Source organism: Chionomys nivalis, chromosome 18 (assembly GCF_950005125.1).
Source record: "Chionomys nivalis chromosome 18, mChiNiv1.1, whole genome shotgun sequence".
NCBI lineage: Eukaryota > Metazoa > Chordata > Mammalia > Rodentia > Cricetidae > Chionomys > Chionomys nivalis.
This window is the reverse complement of record NC_080103.1, coordinates 27,439,330-27,462,106: the sequence shown is the minus strand read 5'-3', so window position 1 is coordinate 27,462,106 and position 22,777 is coordinate 27,439,330. Positions and strand designations below refer to the sequence as shown.

The following is a 22,777-nucleotide window of genomic DNA, read 5'->3' as shown; positions in this document are numbered from 1 at the left end:
TTTTCCAAACTTTATAAATTTATTATGTATTTTCTGGAAAGTTCTGAAACCACACAGTATTTATACATCAGAATTATAATGGAGAATGATATATTATGATATTGTCTTAGTTATTTTAAAAATAGATGTCAGCTCTTCTTGGTATGTTTGGCCACTAGGAAGAATGATATTTAATGTTGAACTGTATGTGTATGTTTGGTTTAACAGTGAACTACTCTGAGTACTGAGATATCCTTGACAACTCTTCCATATGAAATGTGTTGCTTCATGTCTTTAATTGAGAACAGTGTTAGAAGCTGGCTATCGTGAATGACATGCATTCTCGGTGAAGTACAATGCTGTGGTTTTACATTATTTTAAGACAATGCTTAATAACAATATATGTGTGATACTTACCTAGAATAATGAGAAGATATCCAAAAAGAATAAGCTTTATGTAACCTAGTTGATCATTTTGAAGGCAGGGCTGAATCTAAATTGGATGAAAATGTCTCTAAGTTTGATACCCAGATCAAATCAAATTATGTAGCATAAATCCGGCATGTGTGATAGGTAAATCACCTGGGTAAGTTAAGTTTGGAAGAGAATTTTTTAGTTGGCTAAATTGCATAACCAATAATGTTCTATTCATCATTTAAGAGATTGTCTTGAGTGAAATTTATAATTCCTCAGGAAAATAATGTAAAGGTTGTAATGAAGTCACTTTTTCTTCTAGAAACTGATTTTAAAAGTTGATGTGTATGTCTGTGTGTGGGAATGTGCATGAGAGCGGGTACCCATGGAGGCTAAAGGTAATAGATTCCTTGAAGACTGAATTCTAGAAGATTGTGAACTAGCAAACCTCAGCGCTTGTGAACAGAACTAGGTATTACAGAAGTGAAGTAACAACTCAACTGTTGAGCTGCTTTCTGGCCTCTAGACATTTATATCTTCATTCTACTTTTCTAGTATATTTTCTATTATAACCATTAAAAAGGTCAGATTTTATTTAATCCTAAATAGTCTCTTTAGACCATGTTAAGGAGAAATTATTAATGTTTAAGATACATTAAGTTGGTGGCGCACGCCTTTAATCCCAGCACTCGGGAGGCAGAGGCAGGCGGATCTCTGTGAGTTCGAGACCAGCCTGGTCTACAAGAGCTAGTTCCAGGACAGGCTCCAAAACCACAGAGAAACCCTGTCTCGAACCCCCCCCCCAAAAAAAAAAGATACATTAAGTTAATTTTAGAAAATGGAAACATTCTAGTATCTTGATTTTAGTAAAGACACAGTTTATTGAACTGTAGGACGTTGGATGAAATTGGGTGTTTTAGAACTTACCATTTCTACCTGTACGAGGTCAGTAATAGAAATTTCGTAGCATCTTTGCTTAACCAAGTGACTCACTTGTCATACTAGGTAGACTGCTTTGCTACATAGCCTTCTCTTATGGTCCATGTATGAGGTGATGGCGAAGTTGACCTTAACATTGAGTGTTGTTTGATAATGTCACAGAAAATTTGTATGTGTAATAAAGAATTTGTGATTATACTTAAGTCAGCAAGATGCAATTTTTTATTGTTTTCTTTAAACTAACCTTTTTCTGTAAGGTTTGGCCTTTTGAAACTCTACAGTGGCTACATTTTTGGTAACTGAACTAACTTGAAGGTATAGTTTTTATTTTTCTCCCAAATGTATTTTTATATAACATTTCTAAAACAAACAGTTGGTGATCTGAAAGCTAAGAGGTAGTGCTGCTTTAAATTCAAACATTTTTCTTTTAGGAGATTCAAACTTCAGAACTAGTAGTTTTAATACTAGTCTTACTAGGGGAAATTTTTATTGTTTTGATGTTAAGACATTCACAGTTTTGTAGGATCATATTTCAGGAATCATCACTCTGATTGTAAAAGTTCTACTCAGAAATTTGGCTGTGACTTTCAAACTCGAAGACATGGTTCTGTTTGTTTTTTCTTTAATTAAAAGTAAACATCAATAAGAAGTTAATATTTTCTTAAGTTTTCATCACCAAGAGTGCTTTCTATTATAAAGAAATGAAACAACAATAGTGATAACAACTGGAGCTACTGGATTTGTGATAAAGCATGACTAATTACTCATTTTCTCTGCATAGATTGCATCTGTTATTTCTTTCTCTTTTATTCCTACACATTGTTAACATAATGGAAGTTCACCGTTATCCAAACTCCTAGATAAATTCAGATGCAAGTAAAGAGCCTTGTGATTCAAGGTCCACAAATACAAATAACACACCACCACAACCTGACCACGGATATATTATTTGAATGACACAGAGTACTTTAATGATCGGATTAATTTAGAAAATACCAGTTACATAGTTCACTTTCAGACATAGAATTTCTGAGTTTAGATCTCTGCACTGCTTGTAGTCTAAGGATGATTTTAAAATACCCATTATTTTCCTCATAAAATTACTTTATTTGCTGAAGATTAAAAAGGAAACAGTGATTAAGTTCTTATTTATTTCAGGCACAAAACTGAACATAATTTATTAAGGAAATGCTCATAAACTGCAAATGTTTAATGCAAGTCATATTTTAAGCGCATGTTACCCCACTTCTAGTGACAATAAAATCTTAGCTTGCTCTAGCAGCACATACACTAAGTATTGGAAAGGTGATGAAACCATACATAGAAAACAACAGGGCTCTGTACAAGTTGCACACTTCACAAATAAGTCATGATCATCCATATTTTAAATGTATGTGATACCACATAACATAATAAGAATGATTCCTATTAGAGATTGTCTGCCTAAAAATTGATTCATTTCTAAAACTGACATGAAGTTTTATCTTATACAAATTGCTATGTGAAGTAGAACCTGCTTACATTATGATATGTGTAGTATGACAAATGAATCTCCTATATTTCCCGACTCTTATTTGTGGGTGGGGACTTTGGTAAATGTTTGTGAAGAGAAGTCACCATTATTAACAAACACAGAGTGCCCATGAGATCATGCTTATGTTTCACGAAAAAATATTAGCTACTCCTTCAATCTTGAATTTCAAGATTAAGTAATTATATTCTCCAATTTTGATGGGATATTTGAGAGCAACTCTTCAATTGCAGAATTTAAAACGAATTACTCTGAACATCATTATCTGTTTATGGCGTGCTTTGTCTGAATTACCATATGCTTATTTTTAAAATGTGATATTCTATATGACAAAAATTTTATGTTAGGTTATATAATATTTATTTTAGTATATATTTTTAAAAAATTAAAATACGCCCTTATTAGTTTTCATAAAAGCGCCTTGGAGGAATTCTTTTGAACGTAGGGAAAGAACTTCTAAACTGATTGGCATGTTCAATATTTATTGATTTTATGTTCTGTGGAATTAGTAACATAAATGTTATCAAAGTTTTGCTTTTTCGATTCTTTAATTTTGAGCATATTGAGAGGCAAGGTATTTAGGGATTGCATTTTAAATTTTCTGACTTGGTTATACATTTGAAACCAAAGAAAACTCCCAATTCTTTTTATCATTTTCTTTTGTACAAGCTTGCCATTAACTCTCCATGGTTTATAATTTTAATATATAAAAAATATTCAAATTTTCTTTCCTTAATAATCTTCGTGTGCTTAATATTATATAAGAAATGAAATTATTGAAAGTTGTATGCAAAATATGTTAAGATACTAATATATATGTATATAATAACACTAATATGATAAATGAATAGAATCAAATGCAGTATTTATAACACAACTGCATACTTGTCATACAATTATGTGGGATACTTCCTGGAAAAAGAGTATCACTACGTTGGATTGGTGTTCACATTGAGAGCCAATAGTAGAATAAACTTGGTACTAAACAAAGAGTCTGTATAGGATACCTGGTTTAATTTTTTTTAATGTTTATAGTACTTATGTGAAGGAGTAAGCCAAGATGATCTCTCTTGACCACACTTGAAAACTGACTTGAATAATTACTGAGACTAAATTTTAGTGCACTTTATAAAAAAAGTTGCTTTCATAGAAGTGAAGAAATACAAGTGAACGATGGTGGTTACACTGATAGAAATACATACTGCCAAAAAATGTCAGCAAGGGATTTAGAAATGATTGCACAGCACCGCATCAGAGAATGTGGTAACAGCAACATGATTGACAGTATTTTTCATATAAATAAACTCTTTAAATCTTTTTGTAGAAATAAATGCGGGGAAAGTGTTTTTCTTTTACCTTAATTCCTATGAAAATATTTCTGGATGTAGGTAGAGCAAGAGACAGTAAAAAATTACAGTTCAGAAAAGAAGACATTCATGCATTTAAGCCACCATTAGTCTGATTCTAATACAAGGCAGACCATAAATCTTTTGCAAAACTATGACTCTAGCCACTTAAACTCTTTTTAGTGCTTTGCATGACAAAGGCATGATAGGCCCTGTAAGTTTAGGAGTTAAGATGTGTTTCTAACCAGTTAACTTAGACAAACACTTTTTTGAAACTCCAAATATACAATAAAATACTTTGCTTTGGAGAAATGAGGACAAGTCATTCAGGGAGAAAAATATAAACACAGAAAGATTCCTATAGAGTTTATCATGAATGACAGTGTAGATAGATAAAAATAAATGACATTTGCTTATGTGTCATCTTCAGTCTTAATGATGTGGAACAGGGTAACATTGAACAGGACCTGGTGGCCATTGTTCCAGGCATAAAGAGCTCTATCTCTAGCATTGTAGTCAAGCATGGATATGTGAAAGTATTGGTTATGGAAGGGGATGTCTGTGTACTCATATGTGGAAGTTTTTGTGGAGTAGGAATAATACACTTTGGCTCCAGTTAAGTGAGAATTTGTGACATACAGAGTCCCACAGATCATGAAGGATTCCCCTGCACTTCTCTTGGGATAGCCGGTGCTCCAGCTCTTCATCACCTCCAAGGTGTCTTGATTAAGCTGACTGATGACAATATTGCCTGCATTTTGGTTAGTTGCATACACAGCCCACAGCCCAATTTCATCAGCCATGAGGTCAATGTCCGAGAATCCACCCCACGTGTAGGGGTATACATTGTGAAAGCCAGCATACTCCAGGCTTCTCTGGGCTAACACTCTCCCTAAATCAAAGCTGTATTTGATGATGATATTACTCTGATACTTGTTAAAATAGAGTGAGCCGTTGTAGACAACATGGTTAGTTCCTGCCCACTTGAAAGGAAGGTTGTATGTCCTTGATTCAGCTCCGCTGACAAAGTCTGCAATGGACTTGTATTCACGGACTATTTTATTGTTAGTGTAACTGTCCATATACCAGACCTGAAAATAAGGGGAAAAAAAAAAAACAAGAGAATCAAATGGAATGATTAAATTCTGGATTTTTACAAAAATTTTAAAATAAAGATAGTTACAAAGTTTCAAATTTTGGATGCCAAATGCTCTTACTTATAACCCATTCAAATGTGATAACATCGCAAGACCTTGTAAAGATATTGTATGGAAGGTCAGCAAAACAACTCAGGAGATAAAGATGCTGTCAAGACTAGCAAGCTGAATTCCATCCCCCTGATCCAAATGCTAGAAATCAAGAATCATGGTTTTCCTCTGACTTCTCTATATATGTGACATGGAAACACACATAGATATATTAATTTTTAAGAAAGAATATTTGTATAAAAAACAGCTGATTTTGCTGCCATCAAATTAGCTTGTTTTTTCTTTATTTTATTTCTGGCTAGTTAGTCCTATTGCTGGCCAAACCCATCACATGTTATTCCAAAGAATGTCTCCTGATGTAATAACTGTAAGGCTTTATCCTGCACATGCTCTAAAATCATGTCTATTTTATTTTACATGCCAAACCTATGTGGTTACCACAGAATCTTCTAGTGACCATTATTTATTGGATTTTCTTGTAGATTTTAGTGAAACCATTGCATTAATTTAATAAAAGTTCTCATTTGGATATGACCATTAAGAACCTTAATTCATAATTAATTCATTACTTAGTAGGACTATAGTAAGTTATTACTATACTTAATTGCATAATACAGATATTGTAAACCTATAAAAACACCCTCACTTGTTTCCGTTGTATTTCTTTTACAATTATCTCCAGTAATATAATGATTTACATAATAAATTGGTTCATTACTCAGTGCTCAGGGTTTTTTAATATAAAGATCATATTTCTTACAAAATGTTCAGGAGATTGTATATGAACATGATTCATACATTTCAAGTGTAAGCAAAGACTAAATTCAATAATAATTAGCCTACAGTACATTGAAGAATTGTAAGAACAAATCACTAAAATAGGTTTGTTCCACAAGTTAGATGTATCAACAGTTTAAATTGAAAAATATCAAGAAATAAAGCTCTTTACATCATAACCTATATCATGAATAAAAGGAATAGCCTGGGAGGAATAGTATATAGGAGAAACATAATTATAACACTGATAGAAGCAACATACTCTGTTATGTTTTTCAGATGCTAAAGGGTCTGTCATCCAAGCACCAAATCGTGTTCCAGATGTCTTGACTGTGATGGGGCCTGTGATTTTCATCAGTTTGCCACATGCTGAAATTAGAGGAACATGAACATGTTGGTTGAACACAGTCAATGAGTCCAATACACAAACTCAGAAGAAAGTGAAGGGGGAGATATAAGGCCTAGTAAGTCCATGAAATGAATGTCACATGATCTGAATGAATGGGCATCATGCTGACTATAATGTATTTAACCACTCAAAGGAGACATGACTTGTTATTTCAATACTCTTTATGTAAAGTGTAATACTATAGGAAAAATGGTTCATATGACCTGAAAAGAAATAAAGGAGAAAAGTCATTATTGTTATAACAATTAGTCCTTGTTTCTTCTAAGTAAAATTGTTGTAAATGCTGGTTACTTTCTTTTTGTTTTTCATTTTAAGACTTCATTTTCACTGAAAGACACCCCTTTTTAATTGGAAATTGGTTCTTCTCTCACACACTACATCTGGACCACAATTCCCACCCTCCACCCTTCCCAGTTCCCTCCAGCTCCCGTCTTCCCCAGATCCATCCTCTCTCCACTCTCAGAAAACAATAGGCCTTCAAGCTGAACCCGAAAAACCAAGATACAATAAGACAAACTGAAAGTCCTCTTAGGGAGATTGGACAAGGCAACCTAATAGGAGGAAAAGAGTCCCAAGTGTAGGCAAAAGCTTCAAACACATACTTGCTCCTACTGGTACCAGTCATGTTTGTTTGATTATCAGCTACCTACATCTCTCGCCCTCTCTTATGTTTTGTGGTCATTAAAAGTATATAAACTTAGATAGAACTCTGAAGGTGATTTTAATGTATAATGAACAATATTAGTTTCATGAATATATATGTATATATATTTAATACCTATACTAATATTTATATTTATATATGTAGTCATGTTGGCTGTGCATATGTCTTAAGCAGCTGAGGTTTTATAAATGTCAGAACCAGAACCGGAATGAAAGGGCAAATATTTTATGGATTTTTAAATAGAAGAATTTAGAAGTAATATATCATATACATTTATTTTTCCTTTGAAATGTTGGCTTTTATAACACAAGAGTGGGAATTCAATCATAGACTCCCTGAAGGTTGTAGAATTTTGACGGGTCCAATATACAGATAAAAGGGCTTGATAGAGCACGCATGGACATACAAAGAAGAAAACCTGATTATCTCAGGTTTTCAGACTTGCAGAGAAAATATAATGAAAGTGTCAGAAACCCAAAGTACAGTGAACAATATTAATTTCATGAAAAATATATGTGTGTATATATATATATATATTAAATATCTATACTAATATTTATATATGTAGTAATGTTGGCTGTGGATATGTCTTTAGAAGCTGAGATTTCATAAATGCCAGAATCAAAGGGCAAACATTTTTTATGAATTTTTAAATAGAATTTAGAAATAATTTATCATACACATTTTCAAAAACAATTTGCCTATAAATATTTAACTTTGGTCTAAACAAAGAAATAGCCTTCCTATATATTTATTAAATAGTTTTTTTCTATTTTTTGTCATTTTATTGCATGTTTTTCTATCATCCTCTGGCTAATGTAAAAATTGATAAATGTCTAGTTCATTGCCGTTTGCACCTATGTCTTTGGATGAAAAGAAGAAATGCTCAAGGCAAATCATGGACAAAAGCAATCTAGCTTGGAGCTTATTTTGACTCTCTGTATGTGCCTCATAAGAATAATTTGTAATTGGCAGGATACCAAGATACCAAGTTGGGAAGTTGAAGCATGTGAACGTGTTTTGTTTTGTTATTGCTACAGTAAATACACATTCTATAATCTCTAACAGTTTAGGATACCTGAAATGGAATCCTGTCTTACTTTCTTTGAAAGGAATTGTATGTGATCTCACCTCTGTTAAGTTTATCATTTTTAAGATTTCTAAGGCTCAGTTTATCAAGACAGTACTAGTGATTTATGAGATTGCATGCCGTATTTCTATATCTATCTATCTATCTATCTATCTATCTATCTATCTATCTATTATCTGTCTATCTGTCATCTATCTATCTATCTATCTATCTATCTATCTATCTATCTATCACATAGCTTGGGTTAAGATTACTTGGAATATGGCAGTTCAAATTGTTTTCAACACATAAAAACATATAAGTAAAATGGTATCCATCTGAAGTAGAGAAATGACAATGTATCTTGAATAGACCTAGTTGAGTAGATGATATGAATATATAGTTTATCAAAGTGATGTTTAATGATGTCACACATAAACGTTTATAAATGAACATATGAAAAGATCATAAAAATTTCCAGTGTACATAGATTGAAATAAAAAGATATCCCTTTCTCCAATTAAACCACAGAACTATTTATGTGTGCTTTCTTTTCCCTGAAAGATGGGAAATAATTCTGGCTTGAAATGATGGACTAATATCTGCTTTTAGCTCTTCTATTTTCTGATTTCAATAAAACTACAGTGGAGTATAGCATTGAATTTTTTTAATCCCAAAGACAGGGAAGAAGTACAAAGACTACTTGTAGAGAACTTTCAACAAACCCCTCAAAGGCACAGATGATAGAGAGCCGTCATGCAAGATTTGGAACGAGATGTGTCAGCTTGTGCAGAGGAGATTATGGTTGAAGGGGATGCATTAACATTACCTTGAAAAGTGAAAAATGGAGTCAGAAAGGTACAGAGAGAACATTCGGTGTGTTTAGTGTGTTCTAACAAACTGAAAGCATCAGCACTACTGAAAGAGTGTTAAGAACAATTGATTCCATTTTATTCTCTAAATGTAGGGCTCCAAATCAAGTCATCGCACCTGCAGAACTGTGTGTTAGACTTAAAGTGGATAATGTAAACTTGGGAGGCCCAAGGAAAAAAGTGTCAAGCTTTACATAAATACTTAAGTGATCGAGGGGATTATTGCTCAAAATTGTAAAGTTTGTAGATAGCATAAATGCTTTAAAATTGTGATAAAAACAATAAGATATTAAAAGACAGTATTCTGATAAAAGACAATGCAGAGAGTACATGAGACCCTTCCCCCTTTAGACACTTTTGTACTTAACATTTAGGAAATGAGCAAACAACTTAAGAAATCTATTACTAAATGAAAACTATGATTCCATTTACAAAAACAGGTGTAAGATTAAAAGCATTTTCCCCAAACTGAAAAAATGTTAACACTGAACAAGGGGGAGGAGAAATGAGACACAGAGTATTGGTCCAAGTGTCTAAGTAAGAATTATAGAATAGGAAGAGACACAGAAAGAGTAGGGAAAGTAAACAAATTTGCTGAAGTACCTGTAATAAAATTACTGTGAAATGTAAGATAGTTAAGAAAAAGACATTCAAGCTGCTTACATGTAAACAAGTAGGAATTAGATTGCAATTGAGCTTTTTAACACCACATTGAGTCCTGGAATGCAATAAGGACTCAGGCCTTTGTACTGAAGAAAAAATACCCAAGTAAAACAATGCATGATCTTTGGTGCAATGGTGTGCACCATTTCAGAACTCTATTTTCTGTACAGTTTTCTTAAGAAATTATTTGAAGACATATTCCAGTGAACAAGTTATTAACTGAACAGAGAAGGAAACAAGACAAGGAAAACAATGACTTCTTGTATGATGAGAACCACACAGGAGACTTTGAGAAATCTTCCAGAACAGACAACTCTAAGAGAAAGACTCATATTATGTTTGTGAAAATGTAAATTAATACAACCATCCTGAAAATGATACAGATGTTTACAGATACAGGTATGTTTAATATGATTTAAACATCAGACATCATATTACCACCATGCTCAATTTGAAGATTATAATATCAGTTAACATTTTTTTAAAAAAACGTGGTAAGTGGATTTGATCTGTAGATAGACTTGGATTTTAAGAAAAGATATATTTACTTTAAGTGTTTGAGTGTTTGCTGGCATATATGTGTGCACCATAGGTGGAGCATTCCCAGAAGCCAGAACAGGACATGGGATTCCCAGGAACTGCAGCTAGAGATGGTAGCTAACATTTTAAAATCATAAAGAAGATTCCTGCCCATATCTTTTAAGAGAAATTATATTGTCTGTTTGATCACTTCTTGGCCTTTAGCTAAAAGCAAGTGTATAATCTGCTCTTACCATTTTAACAAACTGTCTGAAGAAAATCCATTTGCCATTACATAAGAAAATCAAATTAATTTTGAAAATTTTATAACTTTAGGTTTTCTTAAACAGTTCAGTTATATTCAAATTATTTTCAATATGGGTAGATGATTGTGTATGAGCTACGCCTTCAAAGAAAGATACTTCAGATCTATTCTTTGACCATGGAAGATCCCATGAACACTCATGAAGCTTGTCCTTTGCCTTTCAGTTCCTCTCTGTGTTATGGTTTCTCCATCATCAACTTGCATGTTCAGCATCTACTCACTGTTTCCTATCTTTCCAATTACACACAATGAACAATATTTGGCTCTGTATTCCCTTGTTTGACCTCAATCCATCAGAATTTTTCATCTTGGTACATGTATCTTGAGTAAACTAATTTTGTATTATTAATCTATGAGGCACACTTGAAGGAAGGTATAGTTGAATTTTTACATGCCTTTAAATCTGCTAATCTCAAATAAGTGCTTGCATTTAAAAATTCAGACTCTACCTAGGTAGACAGGGAAGACTTTTAGCTTAAAATCTGAGATGTAATTGACAAGGAATCACCTATTGGCTCATGTTTTGGTGTGAAAATTACTTAAGGTTTTAGTTTAGTTATCATTTTAGCCGTTTAGTGGTTTAAAGATGTAAAAGACTGTAACAGGCTGTAGGTTGAGGATACCATCTGGATTTGGATTATATCCTTACTCTTTTAAGACCCTGAGAAATCTTTTAACCTCTTATTGTCTCATGAGTAACAGTAGTAATCAAATATCTTTCACAGCTCAGCAAAAAGTAGTTTGGATGCTCACCTTAATAGACCTGGATGGAGGTGGGTGGTCCTTGGACCTCCCACAGGGCAGGGAAACCTGATTGCTCTTTGGGCTGAGGAGGAAGACAGACTTGATTGGGGGAGGGGGGGAAATGGGAGGTGGTGGCGGGGAAGAGGCAGAAATCTTTAATAATTAAATTAATTAATTAATAAATAAAATTAAAAAAAGAAAATAAAAAAATAAAAAGAAACACATACTTAAGTATTTAGAATAGTATTCAGTACACAGATATATTAGAAATTTTAAATATTGCATGTGTTCCTGCCATAGATCTAAGACTTATAGAAGAACAGCCAATATCATTAAAGTTGTAAAACCAATGTGAACATTTTATTTTTGTAGATATGATCTAAAATCACAGAAGTTTAAAAGGGAACATTAGGAAATCAAAACAGATGTGAACTACAATTTTAAAAGAAAAATCTTCTTTATGGATAACAGATTACAGAAGGATTGAAGAGAAGGGAGAAGCATTCCCTACAAGCTATCACATTGTTTGAGTGAGGGATATAAAGCAGGGATAGAGACAGGAAATTGGTTCTATTTAGGTGTCTGATTTTAAAAGTAAATTTGATAGGAACAGACTTTGGTTTAGGTGGGTGGATGGAAAATAAAAATAAATGAAGAATGATGTAGTGCAGCATGGAAATATATGGCTTGCTCACTTGGGCAGTCTTTAGGGCCATCTCCTCAGATAAAGAGTCAAGGGAGGAAGAGGAAGAAGAGCGAAAAAACGTCAGGATTCCAGCAAAGGTGATTTTAAGATGTGCGTGGTCTGATGTAGTATCTGGGGAGAGAGCACGTCCATGAAGAGAGCAGATGCCCCGGTGAGAACCAGTTTTGACCTTTGTGAGTATGGTGATAATAATGAACATTAAGAATGTATTAGCTTCCTGAGGGACACACAAAGAAAGGCATGCTCAACAGAACTCTGCAAATGAGCATCTAGAGGACCATGCAGTGGAGTTCTGGAATAAGCTATGAATATTGTGAGAAAATATATAGTATTATGATCTCCCAGTTGTGGGAGTAGTTTTTTTTTTTTTTGACTCTAATAAGCAAGGTTTAATCAGCATAATACAAACATGTTTGGAACTCATCTTCATCCCCATTACAACAAGGTAGAGAGGAGTTTTATCTCTTCTGCAAGGTAAGCTTTTAAAGGCATAACTACAAAGAGAATCTTTGAAGATGCTTTGGCATGGGTACAAGAACTTTTGCTCCCTTCCATTTGTTAAGTTAGCTTTTTCCTTGTTCTTTTTTTTTTTCTATATTACAGCCTTAGATTTATTTTTTAAAAAATTTACACTTATTTACATGTTTTTAGATTTATTTATTTTGTTTTATGCATTTGAGTTTTTTGCCTGAATGCACATATGGGCACCATGTGCTTGCCTGGTGCCATAGAGGTTGGAAGAAGGTGTTGGATCCGTTGAACTGGAGTTAGCATAGGGTCGTGAACCATGATGTGGTACTAGGAACCACGTTCCTGGGTTCTCTGCAAGAGCAACAAGTGTTCTTAACCACTGAGTCATCTCACCAACTCCAGATTTATCCTTTTAGATAGAATATATACTGAGACCCAAGGGGCCGCTGTTAATGACAGGGAATTTTCCCATGAACTTTCTGAAGTTGTGTGGTAACTTGATCACAGGCTTGTTCTATTTGCAGGATGCCGTACTTTGTCATTTTTAGTGAGTTTAGTAGTCTTGATGTTGTCTAAGTGTTTGATCAGCACTCTGTAATGATGCCTGGCAAGTCTAATGGGGAAGGCAGAGCAGCTCCCTGCAACCTGTGGCAGCTGAGCCTTTTTTTTTTTTTCTTTTATTTATTTTTTATTCTTTTAGGCCACTGTTCCTGAGTTGGGCCATCTTTATCAGCCTGTACCAGGTGGCTGTCTGGGCTGAGCTAAGTGACCTTGTGCTCGGATCTCCTGAGTGGGGGAGGGGAAGGCCACTATCTTCCTGGGAAAACATTCTGCTAAGAAATTTCTTCTTGCCCCTTTGAGAATAAGGGGTGAGGGTCCCACATTCCCCACTCCTCTTGGTCCTCAGAATCAGCTCAATCATGAGCTGGTTTTGCTAACTTTGGCCAAATTGTCTCTTAAAATTAGAGTCTTAGCTATTGGATTGGGGAAAGTTGAATGATAGGCTTCTGGCAGAAAAGACAGGTAAAATTTAAATAAAAAGTATGAAATCTTTTAAGGTTAAAAAAATTAGAGTCTTTTTATTGTTTATTGTTTCTTTTGACTTAGCATTTTAACCAGGGATTATTGGACATGTATTCTTTTAACTGCTTTATATGGGAGTTAGTTTTTTCTGAAAATAATTCTTGCCTTCAGAAGCTGAACTTTGGCCCAGTGTGCATTTGAGTTACTAATATGCCTTGAGACCTTTAAAACTTGTACTCAATCTGTTTTCCTAGTACGTTCAGCCAATTTAAAAACTGTCTTTAATAAATCCATGTAAAGAAGCTAAGATAAATGTATAGTTTCAGTCTTATATTATATATTCCTATACTCCTCCATGCCCCTGGCCCAGAATTTTGTATGTGTGGGAGTGTGTGTATGTTTTGTGCTATTTGTTTATTAAAAGCAGCCTTGAGATTGAAAGCAACCTAGAAAAGAATTACCAACTATAAATGTTGAAAAAAAGCATGTGACAATGATTTGGTAACACCTACTTGCATTTTTGAGTGTTTTATTTTAAGGTCAATAAAGATTTTCCCTATATACTACTTTAAAAATATAAACAAGAGATTTCTCACTTCATTCTTACATCATACTTTCTCTGCTGTCGATTCAATATAGGGCAAAGTCCCTTGATAGGGACAGAAGGAAGACAAATGGGAATAAGTTGAGAATTCATATTTGGGTTCACTGTTGGTCTAACTTATTCCAAAAGGATGTGTTGTTTTCTTTAATAAGGCACCACTAGACCAAGCAAAGAGTTCTTCAGAATATTGGTCCTGTCCTATGGAGAATACCATCTTTATGGCTAACAAGACATTTTCAAAGAAGTATCTATAGTATTTAGTGGAAAGAAATCATTAATGATCACAAAACTTATGTAGAAAGTGATGAACCATAATTTGGATGGGAGTTAATTTGAAAATCACTATTAAACCAGATGACAGCAACAGATGTTCCTTTTAAGGAAAAAGAGGGAGGGAGGAAAGGAGAGGCAAGGAAACATGAGGTCACAAGAATTATATTTCTGCTGTCATTTAGTAAAGTCAGGTGTATATATAAGGACCATCTGGTAGACAGGGAGTAATGAATGTTATAAAACATGATTATGAAATAAATGGAGTCCACAAGTAGATAATAATCATTCGTTTAGTCTCTATGAGTAATCACGCTTTCATTTACCCTTTTATGAATATGTGCATTAATTAAAAGCAAATAACAAAACAAAGACTCTCCTTATATACTTAGAACAGAAAAGCAGACATTATCAAGTCTTGTCTTTCATACAGGTCACGTGCTTAAATCATTGTATAATGACAGATAATGTACTTGCTTGCTGAAGAGGACTTTCTTCATTTATAAAATCCAAGTTCTAATGTCTGGCTGTTTTATTTTAGGGTCAGGGGCTTTGAATTTATTAGAGATCAAGAAGCTTTGATATTGATGAGGAGAAAGTGGTATCTGTGGTCATGGTCCATCCAATAAACAAAAAAATAAGTAAAATACAAGTCACCCCTGTGCCCATGTGATGGTCATCACCATGCTGTTAGCATCGGATAGACATCCCCAGCAGGCAAACAGCAATGAAAGAACTCTTGGTGTTGATTACTTTCTAGGAGAAATTTTCTTTAAATTGGTCATTGATTTCCTAAGCTAAAGTTTATCTTGTTAAATGAAATCAGTGGAATTTAATCGGCACATATTTATGAAACTGGCTGCTTTCCCAGTTACAGTTTTGTGGGCTTTGGTGTCAAGAAAACACAGGCATCTCCACATTCTAAAGAAACAGAAGCATTGAGAAAACAAACAGTAACACTCATTTTTGTTTCCTGCCTTCCCCAAACTAGATTTTGTCAAAGTGAATCATCATCTTTCTCATTTTACTTTCACTTTCTAGAGGACAAAGAAAGTTATTTAGGAAAGATAATTTCCCCAAATGCCTGTGAGACAAATATTCCCACAAGGGTGCATGGCAACAGGATGGATGGATGGATGGATGGATGGATGGATGGATGGATGGATGGATTGATGCATGGTAGTTTTAATCAATAAATTATATTTCCTGAGCTACCTAAACAATCTGCTATTAAAAATAGTTTTACAAAAGGAGTAAATATAAATAAATGCCTGCCTTGGGCATATATTTAAATACATACACATAGTTGATAAGTTTATACTCTCAACGAAGGTTTTATTACATGGTATGTGGAAAATGCCATTGCCTCCTTTAATGTTCTTTCTCCTGTAATTTGTTTATGCTTAACATAAAAGGTAAAGTTGTTTTAGGGTAAAGAAGATATCATGTATAGGAAAGAAATCTGATTTTAATTTAAGAACGACGAGAGCTTAAAGTTGTTTTAACTTTTAGAATCTGTGGAAGTTTAATAATTTTTGTGTGTTTCTTAAATCACCAGTACTAATGCCTAGCACAGAGTTCTTTGAGGGATTAAAACAAATATGTGAACCAGCTGCTAAACTGCACCCAGTTTTGCTGCAATTACCTATTTATGTGCTTGCGAGTCTTGCTTAAAGATGGGCTTGTTTTCCTCAGAGAGATATTCTTTTGCACTTCTTGTCTCTTCAAATACCCAACAAAGGGCCAGCACATATCACAGAGTCAAAAATATTTGTTGGCTATTCATATTTGTCTACTGACACATAGAAAGTTTGATTTTCATTGTAAGAAAGAAATTCGCCATAACATATAGTTAGATAGGTCTCATCACCTTGACCTCAAATGGTTGATTTAGTAAAAAAAGATGCATTCCTTGTTTCACTAGAGGGCACCAAATCATTGCCCTAAAATAGCAAGAGGGAATGGGGTGGGGTAAGGATAGGGAAGGGGGCAAGCCTGGTTATAATCTCTATCAAATATCTGTTGGTGATCTCAGGGGGTATGTAAGAATTTTAGCCACGCTTTATCAGGCAAATTTTCACAAGCATATAATTATATTCTGCATGTCGTGAAATCTGATATGATTTAATTAAGCGCAGGGGACTTTATTCTATTCAATCTCGCAGAGGAGAAAGTGAAATACTTTGGAAAAGACATCATTGTATTTCAGTCAGGCCACAAGGGTGCATTCCTGTGGAAGCTTTGTCTACTTTCTACTCTCTGCAAACCTTTAATTCTTTCATAGAAATAAACTGAATATTGCCTTTGTAGTCTGCAAGACTTGTGATTCCCTGGGGGCCTTGTTTACTGTTTGGGAAGGTCCTCGAAGGCAGGGAAGCTGGTTTAATTTTCAATCTTCAGATTTATGTGCTGTGCCTTGTGACATTTTACTTAAAACTAACTCCACTGGGGAAGAAAATTGAGGGAAATGCATTCACAATTATTGAAATTTGATTCTCAGTCCCCAGTTCATTTCGAGCCTCTGCTAATCAGCTATGTGTTGAGAGGCTTTTGTGAAGACTGAAGATGCTAGTGATGAATGAGCCTTCTTGCTCCTTATACTAGATTGGAATCCTCTCTGTCTGTCTGTCTGTCTGTCTCTCTCTCTCTGTCTTTCTGAGAGTTATAGCAAGTTAATTTTAGATTCTTTCGAATGTTGAACCCATGGAGTGTTCCCCTCTATCCTTTGTGCTAATGGTCCTGTTGTTAATTAATTCTGTTTTCATCCCTCTCAAGAGTTTATGGTCTGATGCTTTGATATTCTGGTTTGGAAGATAATGATGATTCTGAAATTACATGATTCTCAGATATGAATTCAACCAACTTATACCAATACCAAGAAATGTAGATACTAAAGTCAAACTTATTTTAATTAAACCCTAACCCAGTGATATTATATGCTTCTACCATATATTTATATCTTTTTTCTCTGCCTGCCTGCCTATCTATCTATCTATCTATCTATCTATCTATCTATCTATCTATCTATCTATCTATCATCTATCACCTATCTATACATTTATCATCTATCATCTATCTTTCTGCCTTCCATCTACAATTTAGATTCTTTGCTTAAAACTTCTTCTCTGTTCAGTGATGCTAAATTGTTAATTGTTCTAAATAGTGGGAAGAACAAAAATCCCATTACTTCTGAGACAAACCCCATCTCTTTGGACACTGGTCATTATGCTAGTGACTAGGAGACAATGACTCCTGACAACTGGAAAGAGTTCATGAAATAGTAGAACTACAGCCTGCTCTTTATTTTCACGGGTTTCGTGTTTTCAAGTTCAATTAACCAGGAATAAAAACATTCGGAAAATAATTTGATCTGTAGTAAACATGTGCAGACAAATTTTATTGTCATTTTCACCTAAATCCTATCTACATTGCATTTGGACTGCACTGGGTTTTATAAAGAATAAATGAATTGCATAAAATATATGTGATAGTATTTATAAACTATAGTTAAGTACCATACTGCTTTATACAAATGAATTTAGCAATTGTAAACTTGGTATTTGTGAGGGAGGACTCTGAACCAGTTCCTCACAGCTACTAAGGCACTGCTGTGTTTTTTGTGTTTTATAGATACATCTCAGTTAAATCAAATATCTTATTAAGAGAGATAAATACAGATGTTATTGTATGATACTTTTAGTCTATGGACTGTCAGAGTACATGTATCAGAGTAGTTAAATTCAACACATAAATTGTTCTGGATTTGATTTCCAGGACTGAAAAGTAAATAAATGAACACAAATAAAAGAAAATAAACATTTGTAGCTAACACCGCTTCTTATTTTCAGCAGACTAGTTATTTGAAATCTAGAACCTTGACATCGCAGAAACTTAAACAAAAGTTCTTAGCCATGCTTTAACGACTAAGGGACACTTGATCCTGTAACTCTGGCCTGACCCTCTATAACTAGGTCCTTCACTATGAATTCCTGCAATTTTAGGACACAGTCTTTAAGGAAACTGAAGCTCATGACTTGAGCAATTGACCAAACTCTACTCACTTAGCTTTTTCATGCAGTCACGCAGCCTGGTTTCCAAACTGAGGACCCGTTGGTGGAGTTCTTCGTAGTCATAGGCACCGATTTCCTCCTGAATCCCAGTGAGGACTGAGGACAGATTCCGAATTTCCTCCTTAAACTGTGTGATGAGCTTTGCGTCTGTTTTGTACTGCTCCAACACAGGGATCAGGGGCAGTAGCTCATCCATTTTTTCTTTCAGTTCCTGTGAAAAGCAGCAGAATGTTCTCAAGAGTCATTTATAACAGAAAAAAAAAATCTATGTTTGTTGCATATGAAATGTAATTGAGCTCATTGAAAGACCTTCAGAGTTCATCATTAATTATTTTTTGGTTGACGTCAGGTAGGTTTTGATAATGTAAGTGGCCATATGAACCATAGTAAGAAATTTGCCTAGCTCAACTTGTTAACACAGCAACCTCTTTTTAAAAAGTTACATGCTTTGAAATGAAATAAATTGATTCTTATCATAGTTAGAAAAACCTTCTTATCATAGCAATCACGGTCTTTGTATTGTCTTACTTTCTGTTAGTTTTTATAAAGTAAACCATGTATCATCTAGTTAGGAAACGGAGACATGATCCTTTTCTCCAATGATGTATTGAATGGTGGCAATGGAAAGAAAGCAAGCATCCTATGAGGAGATAGTGAAAATGAATTATCCAGCTACTGACTATCCATGCCATAGAACTACATAAAGGAAAAATTTCAACTCTAGATCAGCTTTCTCCTTGAACTTACGACTGTTTCTGGCCATGGCCTTGTACTCTTTTATTTTTTATTTGTGCTCAGGTGTTCTGTATCCGTTGAAATATCTATCTTAAGGCAACTTCATTAGACAGTAAGCTCGACCACCTGATAAATCATATAAAACTTCGGAGCGATTGAGGAGATATATGCTGCTGTCTCCATTTTGACTTATTAGCCACACTCTGTCTCTATTTGTCTTATAGCATAGTTAATTTAGGTGACATTACAGAAGGCAGAATTGCTTACCCACCCATGTAGTGAATTAACTCCCTAAGCGAACAAGGTACATATCTTGGAGGAGCTACGCAGAACTGTTCAACACTTAAACACTGATTTTTGTCAAGCAAACAAGCAGTATATGTTATCAGTCAATGTCCTCCATTCCTAGTCGTCACAGGACTGGACCACAACTGCACCATCACTGGAAACTTCTGCCCTTGTCACCCATACCTCTTTCCCTTTACTTGGGAGTTGTGGACAACAAAATATTGCAGGAGTTTGATTCAACTGTGAATTTACTGCAGATGATATAATCTACTGAAGGAGTTCCAAATTTATGACCATTTGAGAATAACCCATAGGTGCTGTCAGAAGCCATACTGTATAATTATTTAAGGAGCTAAAAATCACATTTTTAAATTACATTTAGAAAATGTTATTACTATAAATACATTTGAGTAGCAGAAACTCCTGTTGCTGCCCTAATTAATGGGTTAGTGTTTCTTGTAGAGGAATTTTTATATTCTCTATAAATCTGGAAATCTTTGACTCTGTCTACATGTACATATTGAATGGGAAAATAAAGAATCTAAGTAATGAGAACGAGTCATAACTATTGCAGTCAAAAGGCAGAACTGCAGATTGTTGCTCATTTCAGGGCTCATCTTGAAAGAAGCCTATTAGTTTAAGCATCCTTCAGTATCCCTAAAGGGAGACACAATTGTTTCATTAGAATTTTAATGATAACCGTTTTGCTCATACCATTTGCTGCAAATTATAATAACAGCCACAATGAAAGGTTTTCATTCTATCAGTGGGTGTATTCAGAGGAACAATCTGATGTCAAAGTTTTGAAAGTTTCTTCTCTTTGATGAATTACAATTTTTTTTAACCTTTTCAAAATTACTAGACTTTTTACAATCAATTTTGAAATTTTGGACTTTTATTAGAAGGCCCTGATAAATATATAAAAATATACTATCATATTCTTGTTTACTTTCTAGTATGTGGATCTGGTAATTTTGTCAACTTTTGTATTCTCGTTTTCTTCTTCTGAAACGGAGTATGTATTGTTGTCTGTCATCTGTACTTCTGTTCTTAGTTTCCAGAGGCTACAGAGAAAGTTCCAAAGCGCGATGATTTCTATCACATTAAAATGTACCTGGTAAGGATCCTGTTTGTCTCTGCTTAATTCTCTGTGTCTCCAAAATGCTCAAAACCCTTGACTGCAAGCTTAAATTTGAGTCATTCCTTTTATACTAGGATTGAATTTTACTGTCTAATTGACAGTGGGGAAAAAGATGCTACATATGAAGAACCTTAATGTTTTTTAAGACAGAAAAATTATTTTAATAGAGACTCAAGTATCATTATCAGACCAAGAAACTTTTGAAAAGAGTGACTTTGTTGTGTATCTTTAATAAAGACTTCACAGCATGTTCAACACATTTTTTCCATTTCTAGTCTAGACAATTGGCATTAAACCACTTGCAATCTCGAAAAAGGAACTTGTTTATATAAACTTAAAAACTATTCTTTTAAAAATCCCTTTATCGGGGGCTGAAGAGATGCACAGAGATTAAGTACACTAGCTGCTCTTCTGGAGGTCCTGAGTTCAGTTTCCAGCAACGACATGATGGCTCACACCATCTATAATGAGATCTGGTGTTCTCTTCTACCTAGGTGCAGGCAAAACACTGTATACATAAAAAATAAATAAATAAATAAATAAATAAATAAATCTTTTTTAAAAAATTCTTTTATTGGGCTTGAGAGATGCCTCAAAGGTTAAAAGCACTGGCTGCTCTTCCAGAGGTCCTGAGTTCAATTCCTAGCAACCACGTGGTGGCTCACAACCATCTATATTGAGATCTGGTGCCCTCTTTTGGTGTGCAGGCAGAATACTGTATACATAATAAATAAATGTTTTTTAAAAAGATCCTTTTATTATTGCTTCCTTTAATAATTTACACCCTTCACAGTTTTTATTTCAACAGAGCATAGACTCATTTGAAAGAGTTTTGGTGATTTAACTATTGATTTTCCCAGAGATATCCGTTTGTCCTAGATTGTAAAGCACATGTAAATATACCCAGAAACTCCACATACCTCAGAGTGGGGGCACCTTTTTTTTTTTAAAAAAAAAAAAATAGCAGTTTTCTATGTGTTTCTGGCTGTTAATGGCTACTTTTTACTGACAAGACAGTTGACTCCCCAGTGAGCCCTTAACTTTGTACACATGGGCCAAGGCATAGTTATTTTCAGCTGAGTGGCATGCTAGCTGCCTCATGCACTGAATTGACAAGATTTCAGGACTCACACCTACCTGAAAATGCTTGGTCATTAGTGTCTTGCGATCATCTTCAATTTGCCGAAACTTGGCCTTCAGCCCTTTCATTTGGGTTTCCATTTTTAAGACATACTGAAAATCTCTCTGAGTTCTCAAGTTTAAGACTTCTATAGATTGGGACATATTCTGCACCTGTCAAACAAAGTCATTGGTTGTATATTAGTCTCTGTCTATGGATACATGAAATCTCTACTAACATATCAAAAATGTTATTAGCATGAAGAACAGAAGTGCCAAATCTAAAAATGCATGTCTGCCTGTTACATTTCAAGATTATTTACATTTAAATAATTCAGCCAAAGAAAATTACTTATACATTTTATAAAAAATGGACATGTATCATTAGAAATGACCAAAAAAAAAAAAAAGCAAGAAGATAGTAGATTTAGAAAAAGATTAAAATTGATTTTATTCCAAGGCTCCAGAGGGTTATAATATACCAAGGTGATGCGTGTTAAGATAAAATATGTCTGTAAATGCTGTTTCTTACCTCTGAAATGTCAGGAGTAATTAGCAACAGTGTATGGTAGTGACAGGTTCAACAGAGTTAGAGTTCAATCATTGTTAGGCAAAAGAACAAGGTGAAGAGTGAAAAGACTTCAAAAAAAAAGAAAACAAAACGAACAAAGTTTATAGAAGAAATCACTTGGCAGAGAGAAAGAGTGGGTGTGCTCATTCTCCACCACTGAATCCTACCATCCCAGCAGGTGCAGAACATCCTCAAACTGTCTAAAGCTGGTCTATTGTTTGTAATAATACCAGCACACATCCCAGCTTTAAAATGCTAAGGACACACACACAATGCATGAACTATTTTGCAGAGCTAAGCGTCACAGAATATGTGTAAGA

The 22,777-nt window shown here is 34.3% G+C and overlaps 1 protein-coding gene across 2 annotated transcripts in view; it reads right to left on the bottom strand.

The window, feature by feature from the left end:
• Positions 1 to 1,972: 1,972 nt before the first annotated feature.
• Positions 1,973 to 22,777, bottom strand: part of Olfm3 (olfactomedin 3) — a 186,123-nt gene continuing 165,318 nt past the window's right edge. The window contains exons 4-7 of one of the 2 annotated variants that reach the window (XM_057793340.1): positions 21,905 to 22,060; positions 18,595 to 18,814; positions 6,457 to 6,563; positions 1,973 to 5,300 (exon numbers count right to left, since the gene is read on the bottom strand). In XM_057793340.1, coding sequence (XP_057649323.1) covers positions 4,623 to 5,300; positions 6,457 to 6,563; positions 18,595 to 18,814; positions 21,905 to 22,060 — 1,161 coding nt within the window. In that variant the 3' untranslated portion in view covers positions 1,973 to 4,622. The remainder of the gene's footprint in view (positions 5,301 to 6,456; positions 6,564 to 18,594; positions 18,815 to 21,904; positions 22,061 to 22,777) is intronic. The other variant, XM_057793341.1, reaches the window with a different exon arrangement.